General features: G+C 38.0%; 1 protein-coding gene and 1 long non-coding RNA gene across 3 annotated transcripts; one reads left to right on the top strand and one right to left on the bottom strand.

Moving 5' to 3' along the window:
• The first annotated feature begins 2586 nt into the window (after window positions 1-2586).
• LOC118348710 lies at window positions 2587-6161 on the top strand. Of its 2 annotated transcripts, none has more exons than XR_004801685.1 (3): window positions 2587-2893; window positions 3775-3915; window positions 4809-5701. It is a non-coding gene; the product is annotated as an uncharacterized LOC118348710 (long non-coding RNA). The 2 variants fall into 2 exon arrangements; XR_004801686.1 differs by lacking the exon at window positions 2587-2893 and adding an exon at window positions 5748-6161 and having other exon boundaries at window positions 2901-3915; window positions 4809-4957.
• A 5426-nt stretch (window positions 6162-11587) lies between these two features.
• Window positions 11588-12862, bottom strand: LOC118348598 (UPF0481 protein At3g47200-like). Its single transcript, XM_035690634.1, has one exon. The coding sequence runs from the start codon at window positions 12860-12862 to the stop codon at window positions 11588-11590; it is 1275 nt and encodes a 424-aa protein (XP_035546527.1).
• Window positions 12863-18605: the final 5743 nt, after the last annotated feature.

Genomic DNA, 18605 nt, shown 5'->3' with positions numbered 1-18605 from the left:
TAAACATCAATATCATTTCCAGGTGCTTTCGGCCAGGAATGAGTAAGGACAACATTAAATACGGATCTTTCATGCATAACCAAGGAGGCAAGTTGTATGGCACGAGTATCACTGGCCATATGCTATAAGGTTTGCTCATATTATTTAGCGGGTTGAAGTCATCACTGGTTAGGCCCAGTCTAACATTGCGAGCATCTTCTACAAACCAACTCTAGTCTTTGTCAAATTGCCTCCACATTTTAGAATTAGCAGGATGCCTTTGAGTACTGTGGTTATCAACTCGTTGTTCTCTATGCCATTTCATAGATTTTGCTATATTCTTTGAAATAAATAATCTCTGTAACCTCAGTATAAGAGGAAAATATTGCAATATCTTTTGGAGAATCTTCCCCTTTTTCGTTGTCACCCACCTTGATTCCTTGCATTTAGAACAAGCTTCTTTGTCCACGTCCTCTTTCCAAAATGGTATGCAGTCATTTGGGCATGTGTCGATCTTGACATAACTAAAACCCAAACCATGCTCTAAGCGTTGGGCCTCGTGGTATGAGTTAGGTATCTCAATTTATGGAAAAACAGCTTTTAACAATTGTAAAATCATGTTAAATGACTTGATAGTCCACCCACCAATTGTTTTAATATGAAGCAGCGTGACTATAAATGAAAACTTTGAGAACTTTTAGAAACTTGGATAAAGTGGATGTCTCACATCCTCTAACAATTGTTGAAATTTTTTTGATTGCCCTTCACTCATTGAAGGCTCCGAAGTAGTACCATGTTCCCCGCCTGCATGGTCGTCCATGAATGATCCAGCCCGGATGTTGTCTATCATCTCATCCATATCATCAACGTAATTCTCACTTTCATTAATTGTATCTTCATCACCGTCTGACGAATTCACATTCCAATTTTCACTCTCCCCATGAAATATCCAATCTGTATAACTTGGATCAATACCTATTGTGAATAGATAATCTTTGACTTCATTGATTGGTAGGAAAAGGTTATTATGGCATCCCCGACATGGACACCTGAAAGTTGTTCTTCCAGATGCATGGGCTTTCACCATTGTGAGGAGTTTATTAATCCCTTCACCATATTCATGTGACGTGAACCTGTTTGGCATGTGCATCCAAGTCTTGTCTATTTGAGCCTCAATTGATTTTCAACTTTTTCAACCAAGCACATCTAAAATTATATAATTATGCATGTTGATCAAAATGATTAATTAACAAAGTTCAGAACAAGGAAATGGTATCAAACATATTTACGTTAAAGTGACAAAATTGGATTTTGTAATGTTACAACCATCATTGACGATTTAGTAAGGTATGTCTCTCATATCAATATGCATGGACCATTTTATTTGGGAAATGGTATTCACAATTACCTATACCAGCATATTTACGTTAAAGTGTCATAAATTCATATCCAAAATATTCATGGAAAGCATAAAAGAGTATAATAGTGAACTAACTAGAGAAGCATGCTGAATACTCAAGTTTATGTATTGTTAAACTATGGAAACAACGTATAAAAATCAAGAACAAAAAAAAAACATGAATTAATTTATTTCACCCTTTATATAACCATCACAAGCCACGTTCAAAATTGGCAACAAACAATGGTTCTTCGTGCACCCAAAGGCAAACTAACATATTTAGATGGATTTGGGTCTTTTCACTCCATTTTATTGATAAAAACTAACCACATTACCCACATTCGTTGGTTAACCCCTTCAACCTCTGTAATTTCAATGTGAACCAAAATCAAGACTAATGTTCAATAGTGCTGTCCTAAGTTATAAGAAACAAATAATTGTGTGGGTAGTTCGGATTGGGGAAAAAATCTGTTCCAAGCACAAAATTGGATAGTTGAAAAGTGTGGGTTCAAAAATGAACAGCAAAATATATACCGTTTAACATACAACTATATATACGCTTATATATAAGAATTAAACGAGCTACGCATATATATATATACTGGTAGAATTATTATATGCTTATATATAAAATTTAACAGCAAATCTATCGGACAAGAGAGCTTACTGAAGGAGGTGGCGCACTGTAATGGGCTGGGTACGGCGAGACGATGGTGGGGCAGTCCAAAAATAGAGGGAGAGGCTGGAGTAAGAGTTATAGAGAGAGAGAGAAGGAGAGAGAGAGAGAGAGAGAGAGAGAGAGAGCAAGAAGCAGGGAGATCAGATGGAGGAGATCAGACTCACAGTGACGGTGACACGATGGCGTGGCAATAGAGTCACGGTGCAGGAGCGGCAGCTACGATTACACAGAGAAGAGATGAGAGAGAGCAACGAGTTTGGGAAGACAAATCGGGCAAAACAAATTGTACTGAATGTATTACGCTGTCATTTTGGTTGCAAATTACATATATACCCAACATATAACGGCATATTTAATATCCCCATAGCAAACCATGTGGAAACGAATTGTATCTTCAGGGGTTTTAGCGGCAACTAAATACTGCCTCAACAAAAATTTTAGTACTCGGGGAATCAAAAATTCGATGGTGCATGTTCATTTTTATAAATGGGTCTAATTGCGGCAGCCCTATATCGCCTAAAATAATTTTCCTTTACCGCGATTATACTCGCTGCTGGCATTGACATCACCAACTCACCTATTGCGGCGAATTTTACTCTCTGCGAATCCTAAAAGGTTTGGCGACTGCGCAAACTACCAGATATAAGGTTCTGTTGCTGCAGAATTTTTTGCAGCGATTAATAGTCGGTGCAAATAATAGTCTTTGGCCGCAATTGACTAGTCCCTGAGAAACAAGCATTTGTCAAGCACCAAAACTAGCTCTTGAGACAAAATTGTTATCCCAGCAAGATAAATCGCCGCAAAAGACAGCGCCTCCGCCCTCCAAGCCACTCTTTGTATGGTTCTGATAAGTCTCTGTCTCCCTATCTATTTCTCTCACATATCATTCCTCTCTCTTTGATTCAGTCTAGCTATCGGGGTTGTCGGAAGACATGCCACAGCCAGTGGAGCTGGATTCATCGGCTCTCACTTAGTTTTTGTGTTTATTCATGATTTAAAGATTTGACGCAAAAGGGATAGGTGCTCTAAGAATTTGGACCCTAGATTTGATTTTTTTTTTTTATTAATTTCAGTTTGGTTTAGGTTAATGTGGCAGAGCTTGTGCTTGTTTATTTCCTCTTTCACTCATTTGTTTCATTGGTCTGATTTGCTTGTTTCCTTGTTGGGATTATAGTGTTTATTGTAGTGATTATAGTGTTTGTTCATTATCCAATGGTAATGCTCTGAGTGTGTATTAATTTACAAGAAAAGATAAATAGTTTTCATTCTTTGGTTGTTTTCGTGTTGTATGTGGTCAATTTTGTTGGAATTGAATCGAGCAAGTATCAATTTTTTCCTTTTATGATAAAGTACAAAATTTTCGGGCTCTAGCTGAGAATAATGATGTAAATGTTTTTTCCCAAAACTGTTGAGATATTTTCCTCGAATATCATGATGGTCAATTACATGCTTGGATATGAGACCTAGATGGAACTTATTGGTGAAATGATATTGGTTCATACAACCCCAAGCTGTTGGATGATTGTATTTACCGATGTTTTATATTCCCAAGCTTATGGTATTTCTTTATGCAATAGACTTCTTTTCTAAGTTGGGTACTTGATATTTCTTTTTGTAAGCTATGCAGTTCATATATTCCTTCATGTGATTGATTGTTTTGTTATCATTATATGCATACCGTTGTTATCCCCCTCTCATGAATTCAATGGAAGTACAGATGTTGGGGTGTAGGACAAGGGGTTTTTCATTTACTCATGCTCTATTAGGAATCTCTGCTGATGAGATTCACCTTTGTGGAGATGCAACTGCTATTCCTCTTATCTAGGAAATACTAACAGTGACTGGTGATGAGGTTGAGGTAATTTCTGTGTAATTTTGAATCAAGTACTTATTCTTGTTTTAGTTCATAAAGAATATACTAATGCTACTTTACTTCTCCAGTACACGGATGAGATCTTTTTATTTCCTGAGTTTGATATATCTTATTCTAGGTGGTGTTTTTAGTGAATTGTTCTACTGTATCATGCCGGTATGATTTTGTATATATCTGAGTCAGAAATTTTGGGAAATGCCAAATTTTTACATACTAGAACTAGCTCATAGTTGGATAATTTTGTATTTATTTTAACTTATGGCTGAGGAACCCTTGCTTTTAAAGGTCAACAATACTGTCGGTTAAACCGCAGAGATAAAGAAATGAGAAGTATCAGTAAACTAAAAGACTATTGGTTGCTTGCTCACAAGGAAGCAACCGATAGTCTTATAAATGCAATTACAAATGTTGTTCTTGTCTTGAGACTTACTAGTGACAGGTAAATTACTTGTCTTGTGACTATTTAGATGCACATTACTTGACATGGACCATGTGACTTACTAGTGAGCTAAATGGTGCAGGTATATAGATATGATTATTTTTGTGGAATTATTTTTGTGCATTCTTAACTGGTTGTAAGAGAGGAAAGTAGAAGACATACATATATTTCTTCTACATACACTTGTTCACGCATTTGTAGATTTTTAAAAAACTCTTTATTGATCGCATTTTGTTGTTTCAATCTCTGATTCTATGAGGCAGAAATCGTTTAGATTCATATCAGCTTTCCTACTCTTAGACTAAGATATGGTTTCCTATCCAAGGTCTTATATCATCATACTGTTACTGTACTTGATGTTGAATACATGTTTTTTTGAGGTAGAAAATGTTTTAAAATGGCTATGTGGTTGTGCTCAAATGCCTTGATGTCTTCACAGGTAATGTGGATCTCTCTGATCTTCTTTCAAGCATGGATGATCAAATTGCAAAAGCAAAAGAGCAGGCACTAAGCAGGAAGGATATTTTGGACAAGGTTGAGAAGTGGAGATATGCAACTGAGGAGAAATGGCTTGAAGAATATGAAAGGGTAAAATGCAGAAATTCAATCATTCTATTAAATGCCAATCCATTTTCTGTGGACTAATAGAACCTTATAGAACCTGCTTCTTCCACTTATTCTGCTTTTATTTTTGAACTAAATTAAGCTATTACACGTCTCCCAAATAGATAAAGTAAATGCAATTACAAATGTTGTTCTTGTCTTGTTTTGCTCCTCTTTTAGTATTGTGGCATTTATGTTTTGACTTATTAACATGACTTTGAATGGTTCCACTATCTTGATCCAAGCAGCAAAAAACCCATCATCAGCTTTTTGTGCCTTTTAGAGCGATCAATTGATAAGTCAAAATATAAAAGAGAGCCATCTAGTTTTACGAACTTTTTTTTTTTGGTTTTGTCGAAATTTTTTTCACTTGCATGAATCTTTCTAGCGATCACATATTGCAGGAAATAAGTATTTTTGGCATTAAAGATCGTCGGATATAATATTTTCTGGCAGCATAAAGTCATTGGGAAAAGTGCTAATTTTTTCAAGCGAAAATTAACCGGGGTTATCTACTTTTTACTGGCAAGATTTTTGGATTTTACCGGTGAACTCTTTTGTTGCAAAAACTCTATTATTTCTAACTATTCCAAAATCTCACCGGAAATAGGCAGTTTGAGCGAAACAATTGCCGCTACAATGCGGTAAGCAAGCATTTTATAGCCGGAAAATGTTCTTTTCCGGCTAATGTTATGCTTTTTCTGATTATTCTTGTCACCGAAAAAAAACCATTTTTCTTGTAGTGTAAATAAATATAACTAAATTGAAAAAATAGGGTAAAGAATGACCGGTCCAGTCCAGTCCCTTTCTCACGAAACAGAAGATGAATGCAAGGAAAATAAGCATGAAGACACTGCACAAGTACACCACAGCATGCAGAGAACACCATGCAACAAGCAAGTTGATGAAAAGCACAATGCAGCAGATGAAAAGTGTAAAGCACTGGCACAGAAAAGCAAAATAACAAAAGGAAAGCATGGCACGACAGGTCAACCTTAAAGACTGCACTGATTACACACAAAAGCAAATAAAGTGATGAAAAGCAATGTCAAGGAAACAGATTGCAGTAGATTGCTTGTAAAACAGTAGAAAATGTAAAGTTAACTTTAGGAATTTTTGCTTCTAATCTTTTTGTTTTTCTCCTTCTGTGATGTGTATATATATGTAGCAGAACCTTGTATCATTTTAACTCAAGGAAATGAGAATTAGTTTTTCTCTATATTGAAACCTCAGTTCGAATTCTTGTTGTTCCTATTTCATTTCTAACATGGTATCAGAGCAAGCTATTTGTCCTGTTGTGTTTGCTTAAAATCTGCAAATAAATTTAATCTCTTGAGCCATGACTTCTTCCTCTTCCTCTTCTCCTGTTTCCATTGCTGAGGACCCAAGTAGTCCATTCTTCCTACATCACAGTGACAATGCCAATACTGTCATTGTGTCACCCCCATTAACTGGTTTGAATTATATATCTTGGAGCAGGTAATTTCTGCTCTCCATTTCAATCAAAAACAAACTGGGCTTCCTCGATGGCACCATCAATACTCCTGAGTTGTCAGATCCCTCATATGTGTTGTGGTTGAGATGCAACAACATTTTATTAGCTTGGATCTTAAATTCTGTTCCAAAGGATATTGCTTCTAATGTATTTTTCATGACCCCAGCTAAGCAAGTTTGGGACAAACTCAAAGAAAGATTTGCTCAACCTGATGAAACTCGAATTTATCACCTCCAGCACAAGCTCAGTAGCATTGTTCAAGGGCACCTCTCTGTAAGTGATTACTTCACACAACTTAATGCTATTTGGGAAGAACTACACAGCTATAGACCACTTCCTTGTTGTTCTTGTGGAAAGTGCACTTGTGATGCCTTAAAAACTGTTGGTGAGGCCAACAAGGAGAATATGTTTTTAAGTTTTTAATGGGCTTAAATGATAGCTATGATTCTGTGAGGGGGCAAATCATTTTACTAAGTCCCTTACCTTCATTAGACAAGACCTTTTCACTAATTTTGCAAGAAGAAAGACAAAGGCAGGCTAGAAATACAGCACTACCCATCTCAGAGTCATCTGCCCTTTTAGCCTACCAAAATGTTCCCAAGAAAAGGGAAAAATTAGACTTGATTTGTCACCACTGTGATAAGGTTGGACATACGAAGGATAAGTGCTATAAATTAGTAGGATTCCCACCAAATTTTAAATTTACAAAAACTAAATTTGGAAGTAATCCTACTGCATAATATTCTGCAAATCAAGTTGCTGCACAAGTTGTCTCATCACCTCAGGAAGCACCTGCTCCAGCTGCTTCTCAGTTGAATCTCTCTCAGGCACAAGCATAGCATCTCATGGCTCTTGTCAATGCTCAATTTCCTCAGCTAAGCTTGGGACAAACCAAACCAATTTTGCCTACTCCTGCTTCTGCCAAAGCAGACACTATTGAAACCAGCTCTTCAAACACACCCTACTCAAACTTAGTAGGTAATTATCACTGCCTCACCACTCTCTCATTACCTGTTAAACACTTCCATCCCATGAACAATGAACATTGCTTGTTAAATCAGCTCAGTTCTATAAATCACTGCAAACATAACTCACCTCCTCAAAATGAACAATCTGATGGTTATAACACACCATGGATCATGGATACAGGAGCCACTGATCACATGGTGTGCTCCACCTCATTTTTTGACAAACCCTCTTCTTGCATACAAGCCTTTGTACAACTTCCTAATGGTACAAAGGCTCAAGTTACATACATAGGAACAATCAAACTTTCAGAATCATTAATCATGACTGATGTCCTATGTGTACCCTCATTTACTTTCAATTTGATCTCAGTCAGTAAGCTCACTCAGAGACCAAATATATGCCTATTTTTCTCAAATGATTTGTGCTTCATTCAGGCCCTCTCTTCATGGATGACGATTGGACTTGCTAAAGTCCATGCTGGCCTATATTACCTGCTGCATTGTCCTCATGACAACAACATCAACCCTCCTCCAACTCTCTCAAATCAAACTCGAGTCAATCAAGCTGCCACACAACAAGATTTTGATCTATGACACTTTAGATTAGGACATTTATCTTCACAAAGGATGAGTTTAATTCATTCTCATATTCCTAATGTAAAGTCCAAGGACCATTCTCAGTGTAAAATCTGCCATTTGGCCAAGCAAAGGCATGTTTCTTTTCCTGCAAGTGTATCATCTAGTTCACTCCCTTTTGACTTAATACACTGTGATATATGGGGACCATATTCTCAAGCCTCACTTCAAGGTTTTCATTACTTTCTAACCATTGTGGATGACTTTTCTAGAGTGACTTGGATTTTCCTGATGAAACTAAAATCAAATACAAGATCCATTTTACAATCATTCTTCCAACTCATAGACACTCAATTCAATAAGAAAGTAAAGAAAATCAGGACTGACAATGGTCTTGAATTTGACATGTCAAACTTTAATAAAGATCATGGCATTGTCCACCAAAAGTCTTGTGTGTATACCCCTCAACAGAATGGTGTTGTTGAGAGGAAACACCAATGCCTCTTAAATGTAGCCCAAGCTCTTCTCTTCCAAGCTGCATTACCCACTCAATTATGGGGAGATGCAGTCCTAACAGCTGCATACATCATCAACAGAATACCCACACCCCTTCTTTAAAATAAATCTCCCTGTGAAATACTCTTTTCCTCACCACCTTCATATTCTCACCTTAGAGTCTTTGGATGCTTGAGTTATGCTAGCACCAACAAGCACCACAGAACTAAGTTTGAGCCACGTGCTAAACCCTGCATTTTTCTGGGATACCCTACAAATGTCAAGGGTTATAAGCTTTATGACATGGAAACTCATTCCACATTCATTTCCAGAAATGTCATATTTCATGAATCTGTCTTTCCATTCCAATCTCCCACCTGCATTCTTTCTCCTCCTCTCTCATTTCCTCAAAATCTGGTACTCCCACCTGCACTACCAGATGACACACTCTCACCCACTTCCATGTCACAACCTGTCCCAACAGATGACTCACCTCCACCCAATCACATCTCACAAACCATCTCACAATTTGAAACACCTCAGCCCCTTACCTCCCTTGATTCACCTCCTCCTTCACCCCAACAACATGAGTTGCCTATCACCCAAACCCTTCGAAGATCCACTAGAGAAAGGCATCAACCTGCCTATCTCCACCAATATCACTGTCAAACAGCAGCCTCCACATCTTCTTCAACTCTTCACCCACTCCACCATCACTTGACCTACAAACATCTCTCCCCATCCCACTAGTCTTTTTCTGCTTCCCTTTCATTATTTTCTGAACCATCCTCCTATAGTGAAGCTGTCAAATTCAAGCATTGGCAGGATGCCATAGACACTGAACTCAGTGCCTTAGAAGAGAACAACACTTGGACTGTCACTTCTCTTCCCCCCAACAAAGTTGCAATTGGTTGCAAATATGTCTTAAAAGTCAAGCTCCAATCTAATGGATCACTTGAAAGACACAAAGCAAGGCTTGTAGCAAAGGGATACACTCAAAGGAAAGGTTTTGATTTCCAAGAGACCTTTAGTCCAGTGGCCAAGCTCACCACAGTTCGAGTCTTTCTTGCCTTGGCCTCCATTCAAAACTGGTTTTTATCTCAAATGGATGTTCATAATGCTTTTTTACATGGGGATCTTGATGTGTAAATTTATATGGATTTACCACCTGGTTACCACATTCACAGAGAGCTGCTTGAGGGGGAGAAACTGGTATGCAAGCTGAATAAGTCCATCTATGGACTTAAACAAGCATCAAGGCAATAGTTTTCGAAATTCTCCAATTCACTCACTGCCATTGGTTTTAGTCAATCCAAATCCGACTACTCTTTATTCACCAAAGGGAATAAAAAAGGAGCCTTCACAGCACTCTTAGTTTATGTGGATGACATCATAATAGGAGACAATTCTCAAAGAGAAATTGATCTGCTCAAAGCTCACCTCCATGGAAAATTCAAAATCAAGGAACTTGGACCCCTCAAATACTTCCTAGGACTAGAGGTTGCAAGATCATCAGCTGGGATAAATGTTTGTCAAAGGAAGTACACCCTTGAAATCTTGAAAGACTCAGGGTTACTTGGCACCAAACCTACCTCCACACCTATTGAGTTAAATCACAAATTGAGTCATACCACAAATGAGATCCTACAAGACCCTACAACCTATAGAAGACTCATTGGAAGGCTCATCTACCTGACCATTATCAGGCCAGACATTACATATGCAGTAAATGTGCTGAGCCAGTTTATGGACAGACCATCACAAGCACACCTACATTCATCTTATAGAGTCCTTAGGTATCTAAAAGGTTCTATAGGCCAGGGCATCTTTCTGTCATCAAAGTCATCTCTACACTTGAAAGCCTACAGTGATTCTGATTGGGCTGCATGTCCTGAAACTAGGAGATCACTCATAGGTTTTTGCATTTTTATTGGGGACTCATTGGTAGGTTGGAAATCAAAGAAACAAGTGACTGTTTCTAGGTCCTCAGCAGAAGCAGAATATAGAGCATTGGCCACTACAAGCTGTGAAATTGTTTGGCTCCTTGGTCTGCTAAAGGAACTCAGCATTGACCATACACAACCTGCTCTCTTACTCTGTGATAACCAGGCAGCCATCCATATCACAAAGAACCCTATTTTCCATGAGAGAACTAAACATATAGAACTGGATTGCCATTTTGTTAGAGAAAAGGTTTTGGCTGGAATCATCACACCTGTCCACATTGCGTCAAAATTCCAACTAGCAGACATCTTCACTAAGGCCTTGACAATTTCTGTTTTTCAGTTCTTATTGTCCAAGATGGGAATACTCAATATCTATGCCCATCTTGAGGGGGAGTCTCACGAAACAGAAGATGAATGCAAGGAAAAGAAGCATGAAGACACTGCACAAGTACACCACAGCATGCAGAGAACACCATGCAACAAGCAAGTTGATGAAAAGCACAATGCAGCAGATGAAAAGTGTAAAGCACTGACACAGAAAAGCAAATAAAGTGATGAAAAGCAATGTCAAGAAAATAGATTGCAGTAGATTGCTTGTAAAACAGTAGACAATGTAAAGTTAACTTTAGGACTTTTTGCTTCTGATCTTTCTGTTTTTATCCTTCTGTGATGCATATATATATGTAGTAGAACCTTGTATCATTTTAACTCAAGGAAATGAGAATCAGTTTTTCTCTATATTGAAACCTCAGTTCGAATTCTTGTTGTTTCTATTTCATTTCTAACACCCATTGGAGGTTTAGTCCGGTTCAAGGTGGAAAAACCTGGAGTGAAGGGTTTCGATCCGGTCCCAAAAACACCCTCCGAACCAGACCGAATTCACCCCTACTAGGTACCCATCATTTAATCAGCTGTCATTATTGTGAGGAAAGAAGCAAAACACAAAAACATAGATTTTCTTATAATTAATTTCAAAATCAACCTCATTTGATATAATCAATTCATTCTTGATACAACACTAAAATACAACTCTAAAGTGAACAACAATAGTCCTTTCAGTCCTCGAATGACATGGAAGAGGACCTTGGAGTGACCAATTAAGCAACAATTTCTGATAAGATAATAAAAATGCTAGCTAGCGTTTCATGGTATACAAAGTTTGTAAGAAAGATAGAATCAATAGGATAATAGCTGCCAATGTCGAAAGCATAGCCCATGGAGTGTTGAAATAATTACGCACAAGCACAGCACGCCATCTAGGCCATCTACGTTGGCAATATCCATTCACTTTCTTGCAAAGTCTTCCATAATAGAATGTTTTCAGATAAGAATAATGGTAAAGCTTATTGAAGAACTGTACTGCATCCTTTCGATTTAACCAGCTATCAATAATCTCATTCTCACAAAGTATATCCATGTCTTTTCTAGTGTTAATAAGGTTGCCTATGAGTACGGCGTAGGAACTCAACCTGGACTCACAATTCGGGTAGCATTGTTCAAAGCAAATAAGATTTCGAAAAACAGTTTCTGTGGTCTCTTGGCTAAATAATGGAGGAATTTTGAGAATGCCATCGTTGAATTCTACATCCAAGATGCTTTCAGATGTACCCTTCACGAGTTTAATTCCTGCCTCTACAAGGGCCGTGGTAGAAGGCATGACTTCCCAATACTCTGAGTTGCTCTCTTCCTCTTTAGATGATGAAACCAACCATTTTCTAAGCAGGTCAACAATATGCTTGACGCCTTCGAGAGGCAAAATTGTGGTAGGTGGTGGTATGGGTGAAAAAGTGCTCCCAAAGAATCTAATGGCAAGTAGAAGTAAAGCATCGTTGTAGGTTTGTTGTATGGTCACGTTGAACAAACGCTCGAGTACAATCCAAGGTACTTGGTTTTCTAGTAATATCAAGTCATGGTATAGAAATTGAAGCATACAAGACGTGGAAAAAATAGGGTCATCTTGTTCTCTAAGCTCTTCATAGGCCTTCTTGCGAAATAGCTCAATGATAAAACAACCATCAAGTACCAAAATTTTCACAAATTCTTCCGGAGTGTATTCAATTGGTTCGGCATAATACTCACGAGCCTCTCTTTCCACATCTTTGATGGAATTGACTAAATCTATTACCCTTTTCTTCCTTGTATCTGGAGACGATATTCGAGTGATAAGACCATGCAAGTACATGACTTTGAATTTTTCTGTGGATCTCATGTTTGGATGGCCATGGTGTATAGGGCCAAGAGAAAATGCATCTGGGATAAATGCTGTTTCATTTTGCCTGTAGAGTAGATTGGGAATTTTGAAGATGCAGCACTTCCGTGACCCAAGCAAATCATGGGACTCCGTATCTTCAATTAATGAAGATGCCAAGCCTTCTGTATTGATGGTAACACTATCTCCAGTCACAGCCATACTTTGATTAATCTATTTCTTGGGAATGACAAGAGTAAGGAAAAATAAGAAGAAAGTCAATTGACATGAATAAGAGTGCATCCCGTTCCTACAAAAATGTGTTTTGCTAAGTCCTTTTCATTTTTGTATGAGCATCCAAAAGAGATTATTAAAGTCAGCGGAATTTAGATTTTGGTAATGATCGTGATCCTTAGTTTTGTATGCGAATAATATTTGATGATATAATTTTAAAATAATTAAATTACATTTTACATAATAGGGTAAAAGTGAGATGAAAGAAAACAAATAAGGAAGCCTAATTTACCCTAGCTAGTACATCGAAGATAATGACAAATAGGAAGCAGATTCAGTAGCACATAGCTAGCTAGTACATATATAGCCAGGAAAGTTTGAGAAGGGGATAATGGATCTCTAACCTTACTAAACTTTCAGCAGCACCAGATCTAGGTTTGAGTTTGGCACCATAAACGTAGTATAAATCTGTCACAAGTGATCGAGGAGCTTCACACTAACACATATAAGATCGAAGATGATAATAATTGAATTAACTAGATTCAGTAGTAACAGCGAAAAAAAATAGATAAGAAGATGATGGAGGCCGGAGCTTCACCTGAGAATCTCGAGTTGAGGCCCGTTTTGAATTGGAGATTTTGGTTCGCCAATCTTATATTTTTCTCGTCAACTGCATGTATTATGGTTGTGCATGGAGGACGTGCCACTGTCAACAAACGTGCATGTGCGAAGCACTTCAAGGGAAAAAAAAAAAAACACGTGACTACTGACAACGCAAACGCCTAGGTCAACTTTTAAGCCTGATTCATTTATTTTCCCAACAAGCTTCGAAGCATCTAAGAACGTGGCAGCTTTGATAAGAGGAATCGTTCCGCACAGTCAGATCTAATTTTTGTAGGGATCTAGGATTAGGTCGTGACCTAGTTGAGTTGGAATGAACACAAATTAAACAGGGTTTGAAGGATTTTTGAAGATGAAATTTGGGTTAGCAATGAATGGCGGGGTGGTTGCCATCGAATGCCTCCACCAATCGATGTTGTTGGAAGTGATGACAAGGCCATTTTGTGAGGTTTTATATATATATATATATATATATATATATATATATATGAATGATATGATGGGTAGAACTGGCTTGTAGAGCACTGATATTGGTTTCTTCAAAAGCCAATGTATTTTCAAAATTTGAATAAATGTATTCATTTTGGTTTTTTCAAAAAGTAAAAACTTGAACTATGAGTTATAGTAATTTTAAGCATATCTTCAAATATGAAGATCTACTTTTCATCTTCAAAAATAATATTTTATTGTAAAAATTATCCAAACTACTTTACTTTTCAGTTTTCATTTCCCACGGTTTTCACTTCCCCTAAACACCATTTCACTTTCATTTTTGTATTTAGTTTTGAAATATGTGAATAAAAAATATTATTATTAATTAATATATAGTTAGTGTAATTGCAAAATATGAAAAAAATTAAAAAATCTTCTTATTTAAAAAGTAATATTATATTATTATTTTGACTAATCTAATGTGGAGTAATGACAATAGAGGTTTTGGATTTATGACAAATATGTACTTTTAATCAAATTTTGAATATGTCTTTGATGAATTCTGTAACACCTGGGTCCAGCAACAATTCGTTTTCAAAATTTTTGTTTTTGGATTTATGCGTATGAAGAGCCCAGTTAATTTTCAAGTATTATTTTGTTTTATATATTGGTTGAGGGTCCAAATTGTATTTTGGCAGATAACGAAATTTTTCATGTTTTTGCTATTTTAATATTTTCCTTAAATGTTTTTGGGTCGGATGAAAAATCTTGTTATGCGACGATGATTTTATGGAACAAGTATTTTTCTTTTTAAGTTGAGTCGAGGCCCAAAACTTAACAAAAAAGCCCATGCATTAATCCCGATCCAAAACATGGGCCGTTTGTATATATATTTTTCTTTTAGCTATAGAGCCCAGGCCCGTAAAAAAAAAACAGGTCCAGTCTTCACCGCGCACGGCTTCAAGCCGTTTCCTTTTTCATGCACGTTCCTCCCTTCATCTTCTTTAGGTTTTATATGTTTCCTCTTATAGCTCTTATATAGGTTAAGCATTCTCAACCCTAAAATAAGTGCCGCTGCCCTCTTTTCATACTCTCAGCCTCCATACACGAAGCTGCCAGCCTAGTTGCAGTGAACCCATACCCCACCGCACGAAACCAGACTGCCCAGAACAAAATCACAGTGATAGCCACTGCTCAGCTATGGTGCAGCATCACAGCTCCTCCACAATACTGCCTTGCACTACCGTACCTCACATAGCCTCATTGTCCTCTATTTTAGCTTCTCGAAAACAGAGCAATTTTATTAAACCAACTCACCACCCGTAAGCCACCACCCCCCACTTGTTGCCACAGCTACAAGCAACGCCGACGCCCTAGCCACCCGTGATCTGCCGCTGCCCAACCAACTTGGCGTCGCCGTATTGCTGTTCTCTTAGTGAGTTTCACGTGCGGTCTCTTTCTCCCTCTCACGACTTACTCTCGCACTCCCTCCCGCTCATCTCTCCCTGCCTCTCTCGCTTTCGCCGCCCAGCGTAGGCAGCTTCGCCACCGCAAGCCCTCCCGAGCTCTACAGCTACGCCGCCACGGTATTTCCAGCCCAGCCGTCGCACGCGGACCCTAACTTCTCCTGGTGTAAGCGCTGCTGTCGCTACTTCTATTATTTGTGTTTCTGTTTCCGTTCATTGCTAGTTTTTCCTCATAAGTTGTGTATATATATATATGTAAATTGTTTTTCTGTGATAAGTGTAACGCCCCAAACCCGGTTGGTCTGGAGACTTACTACCTGTCTCTTAAGAATTTATTTTCCAACACAACTAAAATAAAACTCAAATCTTTAATAGCAAAACTCAATATCAAATGTTCTAAATGACCACATTGAAAACTCCACAAAGTCATTACTGCAGCTAAAAATAAACTAAGGAGTTCGTAATCTCCCGGTAGTCATAACAACCCAACCAATAATCTCATAAATCTCATTGAAACCCAAGATATAAATAAAACTCAAAGACATTAAAACTAAGAACATCAGAAGTCCTTCTTCTAACAACATCTCCTCAGCTTAAACACATTCAGCAATCTAATCCAGGTCCTCATTTGGACTCTCCACATCATTTGAAAAATATTATAATGATAGGGGGTGAGTTATCAACAACTCAGTAAGCAGAAATCATATGCTAGCGTGCAAACATGAACATTTACAAAGTAGAGCATGCAGAACAAAATATTTTCCAGAGTTATCATGTAGAACAGAACATATTTTCAAAAGTAACAGAGCGATGGTTTTAAGACAAGTAAAACCCATAGTGCTTTGGCATAACATAAACTGAGTATCATCGTCAGATCAAAACAGAGCAGCAAACAGAGCAGAGACCATGTTTCACCCCCGTGGCAGGGTTGTGCTAACCCCGGTGGCCAAACCAGGCAGAGACAGAGGTGAAATCTTTCCTTTATTCTTCTCGGAGCCCCAAGTGTGCACACAGGAAAGACCACAATAAAACCACTTTGTTTCCAAAGTGGGTGCACTCAGAGACAGAGAAGTTGGTACCAACCCAAACAGAGCAGAGCATAACAGAGCAGAGCAGAGCAAAGCAGAGACAGAGTCAAATACGAAAACCAGTACACCATGCCAAAGGTTTTCAGATGTTATATCAAAATAATACAGAGTACCAAAACAGAATCAGACAATTTACACACACTGAACACAAAAGCTAGAACATCTTTCTAAATAAATGCACAACTTTTCATTTTCTCAATATCGCTCATTTTTTTCAGATTTCAGAAACCACATGACAGAATTTAGCTCATGTCTACAGAATGCATGTCAGAACATATTTTTCTCTTTTTTCGTACAAATTTCATGAGTATGCAAATAAACGATCGAGGTTGGTTTTGTTTTTCCCAAGTTCTCATTTCACCACAAAAATATGCAAAGTTTTCAGAAAAATCAACCTCAGTCTCAATAATTTGTGTGAGGCCTTGCATAGGAACCCCGCTTACCTGACTCTTGCAGCGCATTATCTGTGACTTGAATACGGTCTCTATCCATCTCGTCACCTATTCATAAAAATAATATAAACTAAATATTAAAGTCTAACAATACAAAATTGGTCTTAGACAACTTAAGACCCAATTTCTAGACTATAATTCAACAAGTTTAATCCAACTCAAACAACCAAATAACAATCTGGACAGCCCACACTTCGACCCAAAATATTCTATACCAATCTCTGTATTGTCCAATACAAGCATCAAAACCAATGTCAACTCCAATTATCACTAACTCACACTTATTTCAGCAGCTCATACTCCCAAGCGATCGTCAACAATTTAACCAAGACGACACTACATACTACTCTCTCTCCGTTCACAACTCCACAACAGGAAAAAAATATATCTCAACACTTCTAGATGTTAAAAGGCCCCAACAAACCCTTCTAAACATTTCCAAAACACCAAACCAATAATCCAAAAATATATCATCACTTCCTAAAAATCACCAATATTTACCGTGACCAACGTCAAACTCAAAACACCAATATTTAAACCTGAAACAGCCAACAAATTTCATAGTATAAATCAATCTCACACAAACAACTCCATCATCCAATTCAACCGATCCCCTTACTCCTCGGACTCAGTTCGGCACAACCAATAAATTAACAGTAAATATGAATTAGTGTAGAAATACATTATCTCAAAAGTTCTTTGGGAAAAAAATACTTACAATGCTATAATATAATTTTTGAAAGATCACAGAGGTGCTAGAAACGGCAACGTAGCAACAAAACAGTGCCAAATGCACTGTGGCCGTGGGTCTCAAAAATCCACTGTTGAACGGGTGTAAACAAAGACCTGAGATTGATAGGGTAGGGCTTAGGGATGTCGGTGAAGTTAGTGGTGGTGGTGATTGGCCGTGGGTGGCGGTGCAAAGGGCGGTCGAAGTCTAAAATACCCAAAACGGAAATATTGATGGTGTGGCTTCACCGGTGACAGATCGGAGGTGGGGTTGGGTCCATTGGGTTGCTAGGAGGTCGAGGATGATGTGGTGAAGAGATGGTGGCCGGAGGTGGCGTGACGGTGACGCAAGGAATGCCGCGGCTTCAATGGGCTCGTGGTGGTTAACGGCAGCACGACTGGGCTAGAAATGGAGGGGTGGCATTGCCGGCGGTTGGGGAAGCTGGGGAGCCGGGCGGTGTCAGCCACTGCCGGCTCACGGCGACGCTGGGGTGAGAAGGAGGATCGGATGGAGAGAGGGAGGGGGGTTTGCGGCGCGCGGGAAAGAAACCAGGGGAGAAGAAAAAAAAAGAAAGGAAAAAAAAAAAGAAGAAAAAGAAAAAAGGAAGAAAAGAAAAGAGGAAAGAGAAAAAGTATGGAAATAAATGAGGTCCAATCCTTACATCTTGGGTCACAAAAAAAATGAACCAACGAAAACGGTTTTAAAACAGCAAGTGAAATAAAATAATTCAAACGTAGTGATTAAAATGAAAATAAATAATTAAACCCAACAACAAGTTAATTTAATTCGAGAAGAAATTTAAACACATAACAATAATTAATTTAAAGAAAGCACTTCAAAAATAATTTTTTAAACAAGAGAATAAATTTTGAATCAATAAAAATAATTCCTTCATTAAAAAAAAAATACTAAAAATACTGGATGTTACAATAAGTGCGTGTA

This window comes from Juglans regia, chromosome 6, assembly GCF_001411555.2.
Source record: "Juglans regia cultivar Chandler chromosome 6, Walnut 2.0, whole genome shotgun sequence".
Classification (NCBI taxonomy): domain Eukaryota; kingdom Viridiplantae; phylum Streptophyta; class Magnoliopsida; order Fagales; family Juglandaceae; genus Juglans; species Juglans regia.
The sequence above is the reverse complement of the archived record's forward strand: the minus strand, read 5'-3'. Positions and strand labels throughout refer to the sequence as shown.